At 35.8% G+C, this 17,827-nt stretch overlaps 1 protein-coding gene across 1 annotated transcript in view; it reads left to right on the top strand.

Moving 5' to 3' along the window:
* The window catches only part of LOC150108983 (acyl-coenzyme A synthetase ACSM3, mitochondrial-like), a 124,770-nt gene that overhangs the window by 69,264 nt on the left and 37,679 nt on the right, over positions 1–17,827 (top strand). The window contains exon 11 of the mRNA XM_090401421.1: positions 11,262–11,390. Coding sequence (XP_090257547.1) covers positions 11,262–11,390 — 129 coding nt within the window. The remainder of the gene's footprint in view (positions 1–11,261; positions 11,391–17,827) is intronic.

The following is a 17,827-nucleotide window of genomic DNA, read 5'->3' on the forward strand; positions in this document are numbered from 1 at the left end:
TGTATTCCTCTTTGCATTCCACTTGAAACTTTTCTAATATGGTTCTGTCAGTGCTTGGTTCATTTAACATTTTTTCAAAGTAATTACTCCAGACATCTAGGATATCCTTATCATCAGTTTTCATGTCATCACTTTTATCATCTTTGATTCTTTTGCAGTACTCTTTCCTCCATTTCTAAGCTTCTTCAATAGCCTCCAGAACATTTTGTCAGCTTCTTGATATTTATTTTCCATATTCTTACCAAAGTCTTCCAATGAGTTTTGTTCTCTCTTACATTTTCTCTGTATTCTTTTAGGGCATCTGCCAACTTATTTGCTAGGAACTTTTGTTATGCTTTCTTATTTTCAAGAACTACTGCTTTAACTTCTTGTGCCCACCATGATGTTCTTATTTTTCTATCCTTGCAGACAACTTCACCACATACCTCCCTAGCTGAATCAATCAATGATTTCTTCAGAGTTTGCCACTAAGACTCCAAAGTTTGGTTATTGTTTTCGATTTGTTTCATATTTTCTGCAATAATGTTCATATAGTTGAGTCTACAGTTTACCCGTAAAAGATGCTCAACTTTAATTCTCTTTAAAACTTTCTTACATACTGTTCTTTTCAATGTGATATCCAGTTTTATCCTTCTTAATACTAAGTAATGGTCACTTTCGATTTTAAATCCTTATACATTCTTGTATCCTGAACCAGCATGATAATATCACTATCAACAATCGAGTAGTCGGTGAGGCCTTTCTTATTTCTTGTGTCTTCTCTCTACATGAAATTGTGCACATCTTATGTAGAAACATGTTGCTAGTAATGACTAGTCCATGTCCTGAGCAGAAGTTCAGTAAATCCCATTATTATTAGCTTTGCCTTTTTCTCTGGATTTTCCCAAAATGTTTCTATATGCCTAGTGGGATTCATTTCCTACTCTGCTGTTCAGATCTCCAATAAGTACCACTTTTTCCATTTTCTTTATATCAGCTGCCTGTTCTAATGACTCAAAACATTTCTCCACTTCTTCCTTAGAATAATCTTCTGTGGGACCATAGGCACAAATAAGTTTCATTGTCTATTTCCCTATTTGGAAGTTTGCCCAAATAACTCTGCTTGAAACTGGCTAAGCAAGAAGTTTATCTTTATGTTTGCTGTTGAATGTTATCGTTACTCCTTCCTTTCCTTGATCATTATTATCTGAAAATAACATCTTATACTTATTATTTAGTAAGACCTGTTTTTGTCTTCTTTAGTAATGCCATTACAGCCTCAGTCAGTATAGACAAAACCCTTTAATCAGAAAGACTTGGGTTTGATTCCTGTTAGTGATGTGAGGAAACTTTATCTGGTCTCTTTTTATGAAAGGTGAGTTAGCCGGTCTCATACGGAGGTAGGGGATTTTATTCACCTGGAAACTCGGGTTTTTCGTCCACCAGAACAGGCAAACTGGTCCCATGAACACACGTGTCTACAGACATAGGACACAAATCCAAGAATACTTGGAAAGATCATGGGTGCTTAAGTGCCTGTTAGGACCACTGATAGGATAGTAATGCCATTATGTCCATGTGGTGCTTTTCGAATTCTTTTGCAAGTTCAATTTGCTTTCCATTAATACTCCTGTACTCCTCATATATTGATGGTTCCTATCTTCAGTTCTTCTGATGCTGGGTTTCCTTTTCTTCTAGATGTTGAATTAGAGCTTGTTCTAGTAGCTGCCTTTTCACTGTTTATCGTTTTTTCATAAAAACAGTGGAGCTTTGTTTAATGGGACAATGCCCCAGCTGACATGAAATTTCATCATGTTGTACCATCATATGCATTTGTAGTTTAAGCCAATAGAGAGTACAATTTGGTCGGCTATGTCTCAAATTACCAGCCCATCCTCATTCATTCAGTACCTACCAGATATATTAACAGGGTGTACCATGTGATGGTGAGGATTGAACATTAGGTCAGAAGTTCCTGTTGATTCTCTGCATTCCTGAAAGGTGATTTGGAGGTCTCCTCTCAATTATTTGGCTTTAACCCTTACTTATTTTTTCTTTTAAGTAATTTCTTGCTGCAAGTTTTCTTGTACAGAAAAATTAAAAAAGTATTCCTTGTTATGGAAAAACTTTTATTGGGATTAAATGTTTTATTAAAAATTATTAAACGTTTTTTAACATGTATTCCTTGTTGGTTTAAATAAAATAGCATGCACTAGTATTATGTTTTTAATTGTACTTCGTGATAAGCATTTTTCTCATCGTCATCATCATCATCAAATTTCTGATATAACCTTCAAGGGGGTGTACAGGATATGATAGTACAACATGAAAAATTTACATCATTACTAATTTCCTATCTACAATTTTCCTCCAAATCAATCTGTTAAATGTCAAGACTCCAATATTATCGGGTCTTATATTTCTATCATCTAAGGCACTTTGTACCATATCAATCCACCTATATCTTGGTCGTCCTCTGGGTCGTTTTCCTGCCAACATGGCAGAGAACACTTATTTTGCTAATCTTTCTTTGCCCATTCTGTTTAAGTGACCATACCACCTGAGATTAGCTCTGCTAATGCATTCCTGGATGCTAACAATGTCAAGTTCTTTCCTAATATCCTCGTTTTTAATATGATATTGCCATAGATGCCATCTGTTCGTGCCCATAATCTTTCTTAGGACTCTCATATCTGCAGTCTCTAGTCTTTGGTCAAGTGTTTTACTTCTAACCCAGCTCCCAGATCAATAAGTTAAAATTGGTTTAAACACTGTCTTGTATACAGCTATTTTAGTGTTTTGGCTAATTTCTCTCTTATTCCATATAAATTTATTTCAGTTGACTTCCTACCATAGTAGCTTTGTTGATTCTATTGTCTATTTCCATATTTAACTTACCATCTGCACTAAAAATCATGCCTAAGTTGCTGAAATGTTTTACTTGTTCTATAAGTTCTCCATTCACAATGCAGTTGATATTTTCAGTGTTTCTGCCTGTTTTCATTGTCTTTGTCTTTTTAATGCTGACCTTCATACCATATCTATTATAACAGTTATTCAATTTAGTCAGTAAATCTTGCAGAGTTGTAACAGATTTATTTAAAAGTATAACATCATCCACAATTGGGTACCTCAGTGGATGTGACATTTGCACACCACTGCGCTTGACCGCATGAAGGAAGACCTTAGTTTTAAATCTAGTCGGCGACTAAAAGAAATTTTTCTAAGCCTTTTTTCGACCGTTTCCCGAGTCAGTCGATTTCTGGCACAGGCAAGCAGGTTTTTTCTGTCAGAAACTCTGGATTTTCGTCCCATAAACTCAAGAAAATTGACCATTGAACCCACATTATTTCAGATATTAAATACGAGTGTTAGGGTTAGGGACCACGAGGTGACGGCACTTGTTGAGCCGTCTCTTTTCACTGCATGCCGCTTAATTAGTGATAGCCTTGAGCCAGGTATCTCTGATTGGGTACCAGTGGAGATTGAACTGCCCACTCAGTCACCAAAAGTTAGATAGGGCTAAAACGACCTTGCCTACTCCCTATATACGGAAATAAAAAAGCGTTAGTTGACTTTTTTTTTTTACATCATCCGCAAAAAGCAAAGAGCTGAGATTAACACCTACAATTTTGATATCAGGTTTAATACGACTTTCCTTCATAATGTGATCCATATAGATAATGAATAAGAGACGGGATAATGCACATCCTTGTCTGACACCAGATTTAACATTAAACCATCTTCCTGTACTTCCTTCAATTCTAACTGCTGACTTACAACTCAAATAAAGACTAGTATTGCTTGATATAATGCCCCATTAACACCATATAACTGTAGCATTTGAATAGCTTCTCTCTTGGCACCTTGTCATATGCCTTTTCCATATCTACAAAACTTAAATACAGATCTTTGTGATATTCCCATGATTTCTCAACTATCTGTTGGAAAGTGAAAATCTGATCCTGACAGCCTCTATTTGGCCTGAATGCAGCTTGTTCTTCACCAAGCTTCTCTTCCACAATTCTTCTCAATGTTTCTCAAGTCTACTTGCATATATCTTACCAGGAATGCCTCTGTAATTCTCACATTCAGTTTTATTTCCCTTTTTATATATATGGGTACTATGAGAGCTCTACTCCAATCATCTGGAATTCATCCCTCTGTCCAGACCTTCTGAACTATGCAGTGCAGCCACTGTATGACTTTTATACCTCCATACTTGAGCATTTCTGGTCGAATATCATCTACTCTACTGCCTTTCCATATTTCAGGCTTTTGATTGCTTTTGCTACTTCAAATATGGATATGTATTCCTGACTGCATGCATGGTCAGTGTTTTTTTTTTACCACTGTGCATTCATCACTGCTTGTTTCATTTAGCAGTTTTTTCAAAGTAATTACTCCATACTTCAAGGATATCTTTTTCTCCTGTTTTCATGTCATCTTTATCATCTCTAATTACTTTTACAGCACTCTTTCCTACATCTCTGAGCTTCTTCAACAACCTCCAGAATATCTTGCCACCTTCTTGATATTTATTTTCTATATTCTTGCCAAAGTCCTCCAATAACTTTTGTTTAGCTAGTTTTACACAGTGTTTAGCATTCTTGCATTTGTCTCTATATTCTCTAAGAGCACAAGCTGACTTATTTGACAAGAACTTTTGATATGCTTTCTTCTTTTCCTTCACTGCCTCTTTAACTTCCTGTGTCCACCAGGGAGTTCTGATTTTTTTATCCTTGCAGACAACCTCACCGCATGCCTCTCTGGCTGAATCAATTGGTGTTTTCTTCAGGGCTTGCCACTGAATCTCCAAAGTTTGGTTCCTGCTCTCAAACGCTTTCATTTTTTCTTCAATAATCTTTGTGTATTTTAGTCTACAGTTCACATCTGAGAGATGCTCAACTTTTGTTCGCTTTAAAACTTTCTTACATTATTCTTTTCGATATGAAATTCAATTTTATCCTGCTCAAGACTAAATAGTGATCACTTCCAATTTCAAATCCTCTGTTCACTAGTGTCCTGCACCATTGGGAAAACTTCACTATCAACAATAACATAGTCAATGAGACTTTTCTTATTCCTTGCCTCTAAAAATAAAAAATTATTTTTATTTTTATTACTGGTTATTACTAACCAATCCATGTCCTGAGCAGAAATCCAACAGGTATTTGCCATTATTATCAGCTTTGCTCTTTTCTCCAAATTTTCCCAAAATATTTTTGTATGTCTGACAGTCATTTCCTACTCTGCTATTTAGATCCCCAACAAGGACCAACTTTTCCTTTTTCATTGTGTCAGTTGCTTTCTCTAAAGCCTCAACAAATTCCTCCACTTCTATCTTAATAGAACCATCTGTGGGACCATAGGCACAAATAAGTCTTATTGTCCAGTTCCCAATTCTGATATTTTCCAACATCACCCTACTCGAGACTGCCTGCCATTCAAGAAGATTAGCCTCGTATTTTGTGTTGAATAATATGGCTACTCCTTCTTTTCCTTGATTGTCATTGCCTGAATATAACATTTTGTATTTATTGCTCAGAAAGATCTCACCAGTTTTTGTCTTTTTTTGTTTCAGTCACCCCTATTATGTCGATCTGGTACTTATCTAATTCCTCAGCTAGCTCCATTTCTTTGCCATTGAGGCTTCTTATGTTGATAGTACCGATCTTTAACTCTGGTGATGTTGAGTTGGGATGTGTTTTCAGATTTGTTCCAGTAGCTGGCTTTTCACTGTTTGCCCTGGTTCTCTGGTGAAAACAACGGGGGCCTTGTTCAACCTGGTGACAGCATGTGGGCAAACATATTTGCCCACATGCCGGCATGAAATTCTGTCGTGTTGTACCATCATTTAAAATTTTGGTTTAAGCCAATAAAACAATTTGGTCAGCTATACCCCAAATTGCCAACCCATCCTCGTCTATTCAGTATCCAGGTAGATACCTAACAATGTGCGCCACTAGAAGGTGAGGATTGGACATTAGGTCAGAAGCCCTGGTCGATTCTCTGCATTCCTTTGAAGGCTATGTGGAGGTCTCCTCTCAGTTATATAGCTTTGTCCCTTAAACACACCACATTTTTCTAATTAATATAAATATGTTAATACAAATATAAAAATCCTGCTGGGAAATTTTTCCTTGTGTAATCTGATTTGTCAGTTAGATATGTGGCGCATGTTTAAACAACAGAGATGCTATTTTATCAAATGTGAAGCATTTTTCTAATGAAAGTGTGTCTGTGTAAAAAGCTAACAATAAGACAAATCCTTCAATTTCTTTAAAAATCCTTTGTATCCGTAGAAATATTGATCCCCCCTCCCAGTCCTCTCTCTCTCTCTCCCTTCTGCCTCTAGCAACACTTTCAATGTATATACAGAAGTATATTTTCAGCTTTTATTCTTACAATGCATAAGACATTGGAATTTCAGAATCACACTTAAAAACTTGTTTTGTTATGTGGAATGTGATATCCACTAATATGACTAGTAACTTATTCTCACAATTTTTTCCCAGGTAGCATTAATGAAAAAATTAAATTAAAGATGCCAAGAAATTATGTTCTTGTTTATTCCTTTATCTAGGTGTAAGCAAACAAAGTTTGCACATCAAGTATCTTCACGACTAGGCTACTTGTATATAGAGGCTAATGACTTCACATTGATTGCCTTATTATCCCTTATGCAAAAGCATACATCCTGTCAGTGTGCATATAATGCTATGCATTATGGAAAGGACCATTACCCAGACCAATTTCAAGCTATATATTGAGGTACTGTGAGGGTACCTCTCTCCAAAAACTGAGTGATCTACAAGATCACTTCAAATCTCGCTGAGTGATCCACAAGGATCGCACCTAAACTCTCATTGTTGGCTCTACACTCAGTGCAGGCTAAGCAGAACCACTACTCCCCAGAATCAAGCGCTTTGTATAAGTAAAGGATCTTCTCCAAAAACTAGGTTATCCTTCAGATCATTCTAACCTCAACAGGTAATACTATACTATATTCCATTAAACTCTGTGTTGATTTGCCCAGACAAAACCTATGGAAGCCTCAGATCCACCCAGTTGTAGGCAAAAGCAAAAACCCACTGCTAAGCTAAGCATCATGCCGGCAAAGGTTGGTCGATTGGTAGAGCCTCTGCTACTAATGGCTCAGTTAAGTAAGTTTGAGCACGGTTAGTAGTTGAAAGGGGGCCAATCGTTCGATGCTGTTGGCACACTCTCCCTCGATGAGTCTTTGGACTCCCTGGAGGTGTCAAATAATAATAATAATAATAATAATAATAATAATAATCAGTTTCCACAAGCTGCCAGCAAGATTCACTCATCTCCCAAGGTAAGGCATCCATCAAATGCAGTGATCAAGAAAGATGTTTAGATGTTTCCCAAGCATCCAATGAAATGCAGTGATCAAGAAAGATGTTTAGACATGGAAAGATGTTTTAGTGCATACTTTCTCCAAAAACTCTGGCAATCCCTCAGATCACTCTGTAATGAGTGAATTCTTCTCAGTAACAGGCTCATCTGGTGTCTTCCTCAAGAAGAGGGGAAGATACCAGAAAATTCAAAAAATGCTACTCTGATACTGTTACTTAAAAAAGGGTACAAAGAAGAAGTAAAAAACCGTAGACCAATTAGTATTCTCTCTAATCTGTACAAAATTCTCATAAAAGTAATAACAAACAGGTTAACACCTCTTCTAGACTCAATTCAACCAGTAGAACAAGCAGGATTCCATAAAGGCTTTAACACACTTGATCATATTCATGCAGTAAAACAAATAATAGAAAAAGCAGAAGAAAACCAATTGCCTCTCTGTTTAGCCTTCATTGATTATGAAAAAGCATTTGATTCCATCAAAACTAATGCAATAATCAAAGCATCCAGAATCAGGGAGTTACTGGAGAATATATGGACCTCCTCCAGGCAATATACCTCACTGCAACAGCAACATCCAATTTCACACGAGTAGCAATAAAATATCAATTGAAAAAGGTGTTCACCAAGGAGACTCTCTATCACCCAAAATCTTGACAGCAGTCCTTCAAGAAATATTTAATAATATAAACTGGACAAACCTTAGTATAAAAATTAATAACAGAAACTTAACCCACCTAAGATATGCAGATGATATCATAATATTTGTAAACACTCCAGAAGACTTTAATATAATGATAGAAGACCTATATCATGAAAGCAGAAAAGGTGGTCTAAAGATAAACAGAAAAAACTAAAATCATGTTTAATCATTTTGTAACATCAAAAAACATAATAATAGAAAATCATTTATTGGAAAGAGTCTCTTCATATACTTACTTAGATCATCTCATTGATCTAAATTGTGGACTTCAAAAGGAAATAAATAGGAGAGTTCAACTTGCCTGGAGTGCATTCAGAAAATTGAAAAGCATTTTTCAGAACAATGATGTCCCACTCTATTTAAAAAGGAAGACATTTAACCAGTGTATACTTCCAGTCATCTCATATGGTTGTGAAACTTGGTCGCTAACAAAGCACTGCCAAATAAATTAACGACAACTGAAAGAAAAATGGAGAGGTTGATGCTAGGCATCACATTAAAAGATAAGAAGCGAAACACCTGGATAAGAAGCCAGACTCACATCATTGACATCATTCTTCACCAAGCGACTAAAATGGAAATGGGCCAGACATCCATCCAGAAGAGAAGATGAGCGATGGACCACCATACTAACGAATTGGATTCCTAAAGAAGGGAAATGAGGCTGAGGACATCCTAAAAGAAGGTGGAGTGACGAATTGTCAAATTTTGTTGGCCAACCATTGCCAAGAACAGAGAAAGCTGGAAAGAACTGAAGGAGACCTTTGTCCACAGTAGACAGAAAATGGCTGAAAAGAAGAACAGGCTCAGCCACGACAAAGACCACTTCAGTTTTGTTTAAGTGTGGATCTACTCCAAAAACTACAGTAATCCCTCAGGTCACCCAAACTCAATGAGTGATCGAAGGATCATTTGACTCTTTAAATTTCTATCACTTGAAAGATAATCAGCAGTGTTCGTGGTTCTACTCAGTGACAGGCTCACCCTACCACCTAGGGGAACTGCTCATTTCCCAGGAAAAAAGCATCCACTGAAGCAACCCAAACAAAGACCATGTCAGTAGATGCCAAACGATAGGCAAGCATCCAATGAATTCAGTAATTAAGACCACTTCTGCAGACTGTTTAAGTATAGGCTTTCTCCAAAAACTAAGACAATCTCTCAGATTACCCAATCAACAAGTGACCAAAGGATCATTTAACTCATTACTTAACAGAAGTTCCACTCACTGACAGGCCCACCGAGCAGAACCGTAGTGAAAAAGTGTTGCACCTTATTATTATTATTATTATTATTATTCAGGCCTCCAAGGAGTCAAAAGACTCATCGAGGGAGGTCCTTCCTAAGACATAAAGTCTGTCAAGACTCATCGAGGGGAGGTCCGCCCCTGAGAAACACAAACTTTATCATACCACTCTTTAAAGTCACTGACCGTTCTCGCTCCCACCACTCCATCAGGCAATGCATTCCACGGCTCAACCACCCTCCACACAAAGAAACCACTCCTTACCCTCTTGCTCACAGTTTCCTTTCGTAACTTCCAGGGATGGCCTCTTGTCATCACTCCTTCCCGCTGATCAACCAAGCGAAAGAACTCCCCAGTGTCAACCCTGTAACCACCTCTCAACAGTTTAAAAGTCTCAATCATATCACCTCTCCTTCTTCTATCCGCCAAACTCTGCAGTCCACATTCTCTCAGCCGATCCTCATAACTATCATTGTACAGTCCTGAAACCATCTTTGTCATCCGTCTTTGTATCCTTTCCACAGTTAATTTATCCCCTTCAAATCCTGGGGACCAAATCTGAGAACAATAGTCCAATTATTCTATTATTCTAATTATAAAATTATTCTAATCCAGAGTATTCTATTATTAGAATACTCTGGATTAGAGCTAGTTGGTAAAACTAGCTCTAATCCAGAGCTTGGTTATAAATTAAATTAAAGATGCCAAGGCATGAAGTCTCTTTATGAATAGTCTACTTGTATCTAGTAGCTAATGACCCCTCCTTAATTGTCTTAATATGACATTTCCCATAATGCACAGCATTATTTCCCATAATGCTGTGCATTATGGGAAAGTAGTCCTAAAACTATATTAAAATCACTACCCAGTCTGGGTAGTGGTTTTAGTATAGTTTTATGACTACTTGTGCTAAAAGTCATAAGTGTAGCATTGTGACTGAAATTTGTAGGACTAATATCATAATTTTGGTTTATGCATTTCAATTAAATTGAAAGCTGGACATATCCATAGAAGATCATAGACATTCAAATAGAATATATTTTGCTATATATATTTTTTCTGGCATGGGGCTTTTGCTCTAATATGAGATCTGTTTTTTTTAGACTTATAGGTAATTGTTTAAAAGAATAAAAGTGGAAGTAGTTAGCTGCCAACTTAGTAATTAATTTACTAAAGATACAGTCTAGTAATATAACAGATTGTTGTCACTCTTTCAAATATTGCAGAATTTCTTTTTTTTTTTTTGATAAGTACATGAAATGAAAATTTCTTCTACTCAAATAATTCAGAAGATCATTTTCTATAGTTTCATAAGGTAGTTTTGTATAATGAATTCCAAGGGATCAAAGAAATAGTTTGTTATAGTAATAATTATTTGCATTGCTGAATTTATTTCAACACAGCATTGTTGCTGTAAGGAACTGTGTTTGCTGTAATGAGAATTGACTATATATATATATGGAATGGAATGATTTCCTTTCATCCATATGGATGGTAGGGGCAGCTATGCTATCATACTAGGGAAGTGACTATGAGCAAGGTGGTTTCCCATTGCCGTCCTATGGCTATATCCTGTGTGTTCATGAGTCCTGTTTGCGGGATGAAAAAACCCACGAATAAACTGGGTTGAAAACCCCACTGTCCATGCCCAAGACAGGCTAACTTGGCTATGGCTGAGGAAGATCCTTAAGCTCCTCACGTCTCCAACAGGAATCGAGCCTAGGTCACTCCTTCCCCAGGCATATGATTGTGAAGCGCACAGCCAATAGGCTATCTGTGCAGACATATATATATATATATATATATAGTCAACTTAAAAATTGGTTTTTCAGAATGAATAATGTCCTATAAATTAATTGGAAAATAAATTCATTATATTAGATGAATGGACATGCATAACTGTTATGTAATTTGTAAGAGTACATGCCTGATAAGTCATATTTTTTACAGGCTCTTGAAAAATACCCAGTTACTACTCTCTGTGCACCTCCAACAGGTTATCGAATGCTCCTTCAAAATAATATACATGAATATAAGTTTCCTCACTTGCAGCACTGTGTGAGTGCTGGGGAGCCCTTGGTAGGTTTGCTTTATGAAATTTCCTTTTTTTTTTTCTCTATCTGAATTCATAATTTTTTGTGCTTGTCCTTAGGCTGTAAACAATAAAAGATCTGCTTTCATAGAAAATCAACTTATCTCTTTCTCTCACACACACATAAACTTCGACATTATTATATACTTGTAAAAATTTTCACAACTGCATAATAATGAAGCTTTGTATTCTGAAGATGTAATAAATTTTACAAATGGTTTAAAATTACCTATTTCTTATGCTATTCAGATGAAATAAATAGTTTATTATTATTACTAATTGCCATTGTGTTAATTAACATAATATCAGTCATGCCATGCTTTAAACTCATTTGGTGTCTCAGTATTCACTACTCCCTACTATTCAAATGGAGTAGCGAGTGCTATCCCCTTTGGAGATATATTGCACTCATAAGTAAAGTGTCAGTTTCTCATTCCCACATAGAGTGTCCAGTTTGAGCTTAATGATTATTATTATTATTCAAGACCTCCCTGAAATAACAAGACCTCATTGGAGGCCCATCTTAGACAGCACAAAGTCTCTCACATTATTCCTTAAATTAGTTCTCTGTTTATGCTCTTTCCATCCTATCAGGTAATGCATTCCATACTCCAACCACTATCCATAAAAAACAAAGCCACTTTTTACTCACTTACTCACCAAGTCTTTCCCATGATTCTATCATATGAAATATCTACCCAATGTCAATCCTGTAACTATCTCTCAATAGTTTAAATGTCTCAACAATATTACCCTTCATCTTCTATCCATCAAACTTTGCAGTTCATATGTGTTCAGTCTACCCACATGGTATTAACATATTATAGGTTGATTAACCAACCTCTTGTGTACGGGATCAACATAAAAAAAAGTCTATACTCATAACTAGCATTGTAAAGTCCTGATATCATTTTTGTTTTCCACTCCACACCCTCTTCAAGGTTAATTTATCCCTTCAAATACTGTTGAACAGATTTGAGCTCAGTAATCCAGATGTGGATGGAGTATTGGTGATTCCATTCTAATCGAATCACCACTCTTCAATCTCTGCTGGTCAGTGGCCTTCTCGGTATTATTATTATTATTATCTACATATCTCCATGGAGGCAAAGACTCATCATGGGTGGTCTCTCTCTGTTGTATGCACAACTCATCATACCATGCTTTAAATGCATTCACATTCTCTGGTCACTACACTCTCAGGTGATGCATTCCAATTATTCACCATCTACATACAAAAAAACTTGTTTCTCGTTCCCTTGCTCATGCACTCCTTATGCTGCTTTCATATTTCATTTATAAAAAAACCTTTCCCACATTAATCTGATAAAAAAAAACCTTACCAACTTATATGTCTTTTTTTTATATATCTCCCTCCTCCTATCCACCAGACTCTACAAATGCATTTTCTCATCCTTTCTTCATACTTGACATTCCAAACACCAGAAACCATTTAAGTCAATTCACTTCTGGACCCTGTCAGATATCTTTTATTATTATTGTATGAGCACCTCCATGTAGTCTGAAGACTCATCGTGGAAGATCCAAACTATCCATACAATCTATCATACCTCTCCTTGAACTCATTAACAGACAAAGCACTCACAATTGACTCTGGCAACCCATTCCACTCATTCACAGCTCTCCAAGCAAAAAATCTAGTCCTCACACTCCTACTAACACACCTTTATTGAACTTCTAGAGATGACCTCTTGTTCTGCTTCCTCTATCCAAGTGTTGAAACATTTCCTCTGCATCAATCCTATTAAATCCTTTAAGCAACTTAAATATTTCTGTCACAGCTTCTCTTTATCTCCTATCAATCAACTTCTGCAATCCACACACCTTCAATCTATCCTCATAGGGAACATTTAACAGACCATTCACCATCTTAGTCGTTTGCCTCTGAATTTTCTCACCACTTCCTTATCCCCAAGAAACCTAGGAGACCAGACCTGAGCACAGTAATCTAGATGTAGGCATATCAAAGCCTTATAAAGAAGAATAACAACTTCCTCATCTCTACTTGTTAGTGTGTTCTTCAATAACCAGGTAACATTATGAGCTATCTTAGCAATATGTCCTCTAAACTTTAACTCTCTGTCTATCACTATCCCCTAAATTTCTAGCTTCATCTATTTCCTGGAGTACAGTTCCATCAATGTGGTATACAGCTTGTAATATATTTATCCCAAATAATTGATCATAACTGTTTTATAAGAAAATTTAAAGAAGCTTCAGAAATTCTCCTCTTCTCCACACAATGTAACAAAAACCAAGGTTTAATCCTACACCAAGTGTGGTCTGCATTCATTAAAATCTAACAACTGCAGATCTGGAATGTGATATAAGTTATGCCACTGTAAGTATTGTTCCAATATTCACAGATTACTTAATACAACAGTTGTTGTTTTTTCTGGTCCCTTTGTTTATATGTACTAGTTTTAAAGTTTTGATAACATCAGCTGCATGTAAATTTTTTTCTAGTCTTTTTATGCAACTCTTGTACCCCTCATTATGTAATTTGATGACTTACAAAACTTTTCAGGTTATATTGTTTATTTTAATAAACCTGGTTTATGTTCAGAAGCATGTGGTCTCAATACTAAAAATTAAATGAAAAAATGATATCTTGTTCTTTAATACCTCTTTTGCCACAGCAATTATTTTTTGTATTTCCAACTTACATTTTCCATCTTGAATAGTCCTTGGAAGATGTGAATGATGTTATTTGTTCAGTGTTCTTACTTCTAATCACTTATCAAGGCCTTACAAAAAGGAATAACAACTTCCTTATCTCTTCTTGTTATTGTGTTTGTCAATAACCAAGCAATGTTATGAGCTACCTTACCAATATGTTCTCTAAACTTTAACTTTCTGTCTACCACTATCTCTGAATCTCTAACTTCATTTATTTCCTGGAGTACAGCTCCATCAATGCGGTACACTTGTAATCTATTTATCCCAAAATGTATAACTTTGCATTTTTCCACAATAAACTGATACCCATTATCTTTTGCCCCATACTGACAACCTATTTAAACCCTCCTGCAAGCTCTCCACATAGATTAACTATTACTCTACCAATTTCGCATCATCAGCAGATAACTGAATATTTCCTTTCAGGTTATTTCCTATATCATTTATGTGCAAATTAAACAATTGTCTTGGCACTGAACCCTGTGGCAAACCACTAGTCACCTGCATTCTCCTGGATTCTGTCCTTCCATATACTACTTTTTGATATCTCTTTAGCAGCTAGCTTCTTATCCACATAACTAGGGTTCATATATACTACTTTTTGATATCTCTTTAGCAGCTAGCTTCTTATCCACATAACTAGGGTTCATATATACTACTTTTTGATATCTCTTTAGCAGCTAGCTTCTTATCCACATAACTAGGGTTCATATATTTTTGAAAAAAAAATATGGGACACTTTCGGTTTGAATAAACCAACAAAATTTTTTTGCTTTGTTTACTTACGAACATCAGCAAAGGCAAAAGAATTGAATTAATTATAGCAATCTTAAAATTGAACTTTAAACAATACTAAATCATTGATCTTTGCCTGTGATACTTCTCAGATGACTGTATTTTCTCAAGTAAAGAATGATTATGTTTTACCAAGTTATGAAATTCTACACAGTCCTTATTGAAAAATACTTTAACAATGTGCATAGCTTTTACAGTTTCTACAGATAACCTATTCTTTTCATTTGTCCATAAGGAGTTCATTCCTAGCATTTGTGCCAGGAATGCAGCAGAAGAACTCAACAATCTTCTTCAAATGTATTAATTCATTTACTCCAACACTGCTGAATAATTCATACCAAATTTCTCCTCTAGATTTTGCTTTAATTTCTTCTTTCTTCTCTGTAATTGCCTTTTTCAAGATCATCACCTCATCAAACAGTTCAGTTTTATTGATTTTTGTGTTTGGGCAGACCTCTTCAATAGTTGTTACACTTTTCTACACACTTTTCCAACTGAGACTGGCTTCTAGATTCTTCAATAAAATCCAAGACAAACTTACAAAAGTAAGAGTGTCAGAAGACCATTCTTGGATGTATTCTATACAGGTGTTATAAAATTTATTTTTATAATTACCATAATTCTTCTCAGTGATGAGTCCATCTTCAATTAATGCCTTCAGTAAAGACTGTTCTTTCCTTGTTGCAAAATCATTATCTCGTGTCTGCTGAAGTTTCTCTAAGAGGCTTTCAATAATGGATTTTGCTTCAGCAAGGGTGACTTTCTCACCTTCAATTGCACAAATTGTTGCATGAAACATTTCAGATCGGCATTCTAGAAATGTGCTCAGTATTTAAAAATTCACAAAAACCTTTGAGTGTATGCACTCTAACAGTATAGATATAAAAATGCTGATATAATTTTTCAATGACAGCTTGAACGTCCATGGGCAACGTATCAGCTGCACACTGTATAGCATTATTTATGATATGGGATGAACAACCAACTCCTATCAATGTACGATTCAATTTTGATTTCAATTTATGAAAAACATTGTTCCTTCCTCTTCTGGAACTTCCACCAAAATTTGTATTAGTATTATCTGCTGACAAGGCAACAACTTTCTTTTCAATATTCCACTTTGTCATTAGTTGCCATACATATTCTGTAAGTTGGTCTGCAGTTTCACACGGTAAATCTAAAAACTCTAGAACCATAGTTTTGATGGCCTCTTCTGGCATGAAGTATCGAACTAGAACTGGAACTATTTTCAAAGCACTGTGGTTAAAACTATCTATCATTATTGACACATAATTAGCTTTCTCAAGTTCATTTCTGAAAACAGCCATTGCATAAGGTGCTAATACATTCACAATTATTGCTTGTCTTCTTTTGACTGCAAGTGAACTTTTTGTCATATAGTTTCCGGATTATTTTCGACGTGCAGTCCATCGAACTGAAACTCTGGTTATGCATGCATACATGATATGTAAATGTAGCTTCATCAGCTTGAAGATTTCTTTCCATTTTACCTATTGTTTTTTTTTAGAAAAATAATCTGACACCACTTGCATTTTCTGCTAATTTGTGTCTCTTCGTAGCGATGTGCTGCGTGATGTCTGACTGACTGCTGTGTTGTATGCCGAATATTGCATTACATTGTGTACATTTCACTTTCTCATCAACTTTGCCATCTCAATTACATGGTATAATAAAAGGGTATTCAGTCCTTAGCTTTTCTGTGAGAACACACTTTCTCTTCGGCATTTTAAAGGCATATAAAATAATAAAACTAATTATGTTTCATAACAGATCTGTGTCATATCAAATAAGCCATGCTTAGTTATTACAACGTTCACTAGTTGTGCTATTCTCGCAACATGTCAGTATTGTCAATTGATAAGACAATTTTATGATCAATAACTAATATCAATTTCTTGGCAATTACATGTTTTATGTTTAAGAATGGAATGTTAAACACAAATCCACAAATTACAGGACAATTCTGCATCCCGAAGAGTTTTATCGGGACACCAGGACACAAACTGTAATAACAGACAATCCCGTAAAATATGGGACGTATACAAACCCTACACATAACCATGTTATATCCATCTCCATTTGTTCTAATTTGTGAGAAAACAAATGGGGATGGATATTCTGTCAAATACCTTTGACAAGAATATCCATCCCCACGTGGCCTAATCGCTTTTCTTCTATAAGGTAGTGTCCTCTGCAGCATTGTCAGAATTCATTGTGCTGTTCTCACAATTTTAGCAATGTGCCCTCTAAATTTTAGGTCCCTGCCCACCATCACTTTCTAGATCTCTTATTTCCTCCACCTTCTCCCAGTATATCCCAACCAATTGTATACTCTGCATCCTGCCTTTATTTTCCAAATTTGAAACCTTTCACTATTGAACTGATAAATCCAGTTCCATGCCAGTTCACTTAGTCTATTTAAGTCCTGTGGTAAAAGCCATAGCATCTGTTCTACTCCTCATAGTTCTCACCAACTTTGCATCATCTCTAAAGAGCTCAATTTCCCCATTCAGATCATCCCCAATATTATTAAGTTAAACAGCAATGGCCCTAAATCAGACCCTTGAAACGCTCCCACATTGACTTTCTTATTCTAGGATATTGCTTCCTCATACACAACTTGTTGATACTTATCATATAGCCAGTCTCCAATCCAGTGCATTAATCTATTATCTAGCCTTATTCATTCTAGTTTAACTAACAAAATCTAAGTATACTGCTGTGTATCCATCTTCCTTGTCCAATGCACCTGTCATCTTATTGTAATAAATATTATAATGCAATATAACACCAATCCTCACTAACCATTACTTTTTGTGATATGTCCCATAAACTTCGAATTTTATCAGTTATCATCTCAAGATCTCTTGTATCCTCCACTTCCTGTAACGTAGTTACCCCCCCCAGC

The sequence above is a fragment of the Typopeltis vanoorti genome, chromosome 2 (genome assembly GCF_054136105.1).
Source record: "Typopeltis vanoorti isolate ZY-2024b chromosome 2, IOZ_Tvanoo_1.0, whole genome shotgun sequence".
Taxonomy (NCBI): domain Eukaryota; kingdom Metazoa; phylum Arthropoda; class Arachnida; order Uropygi; family Thelyphonidae; genus Typopeltis; species Typopeltis vanoorti.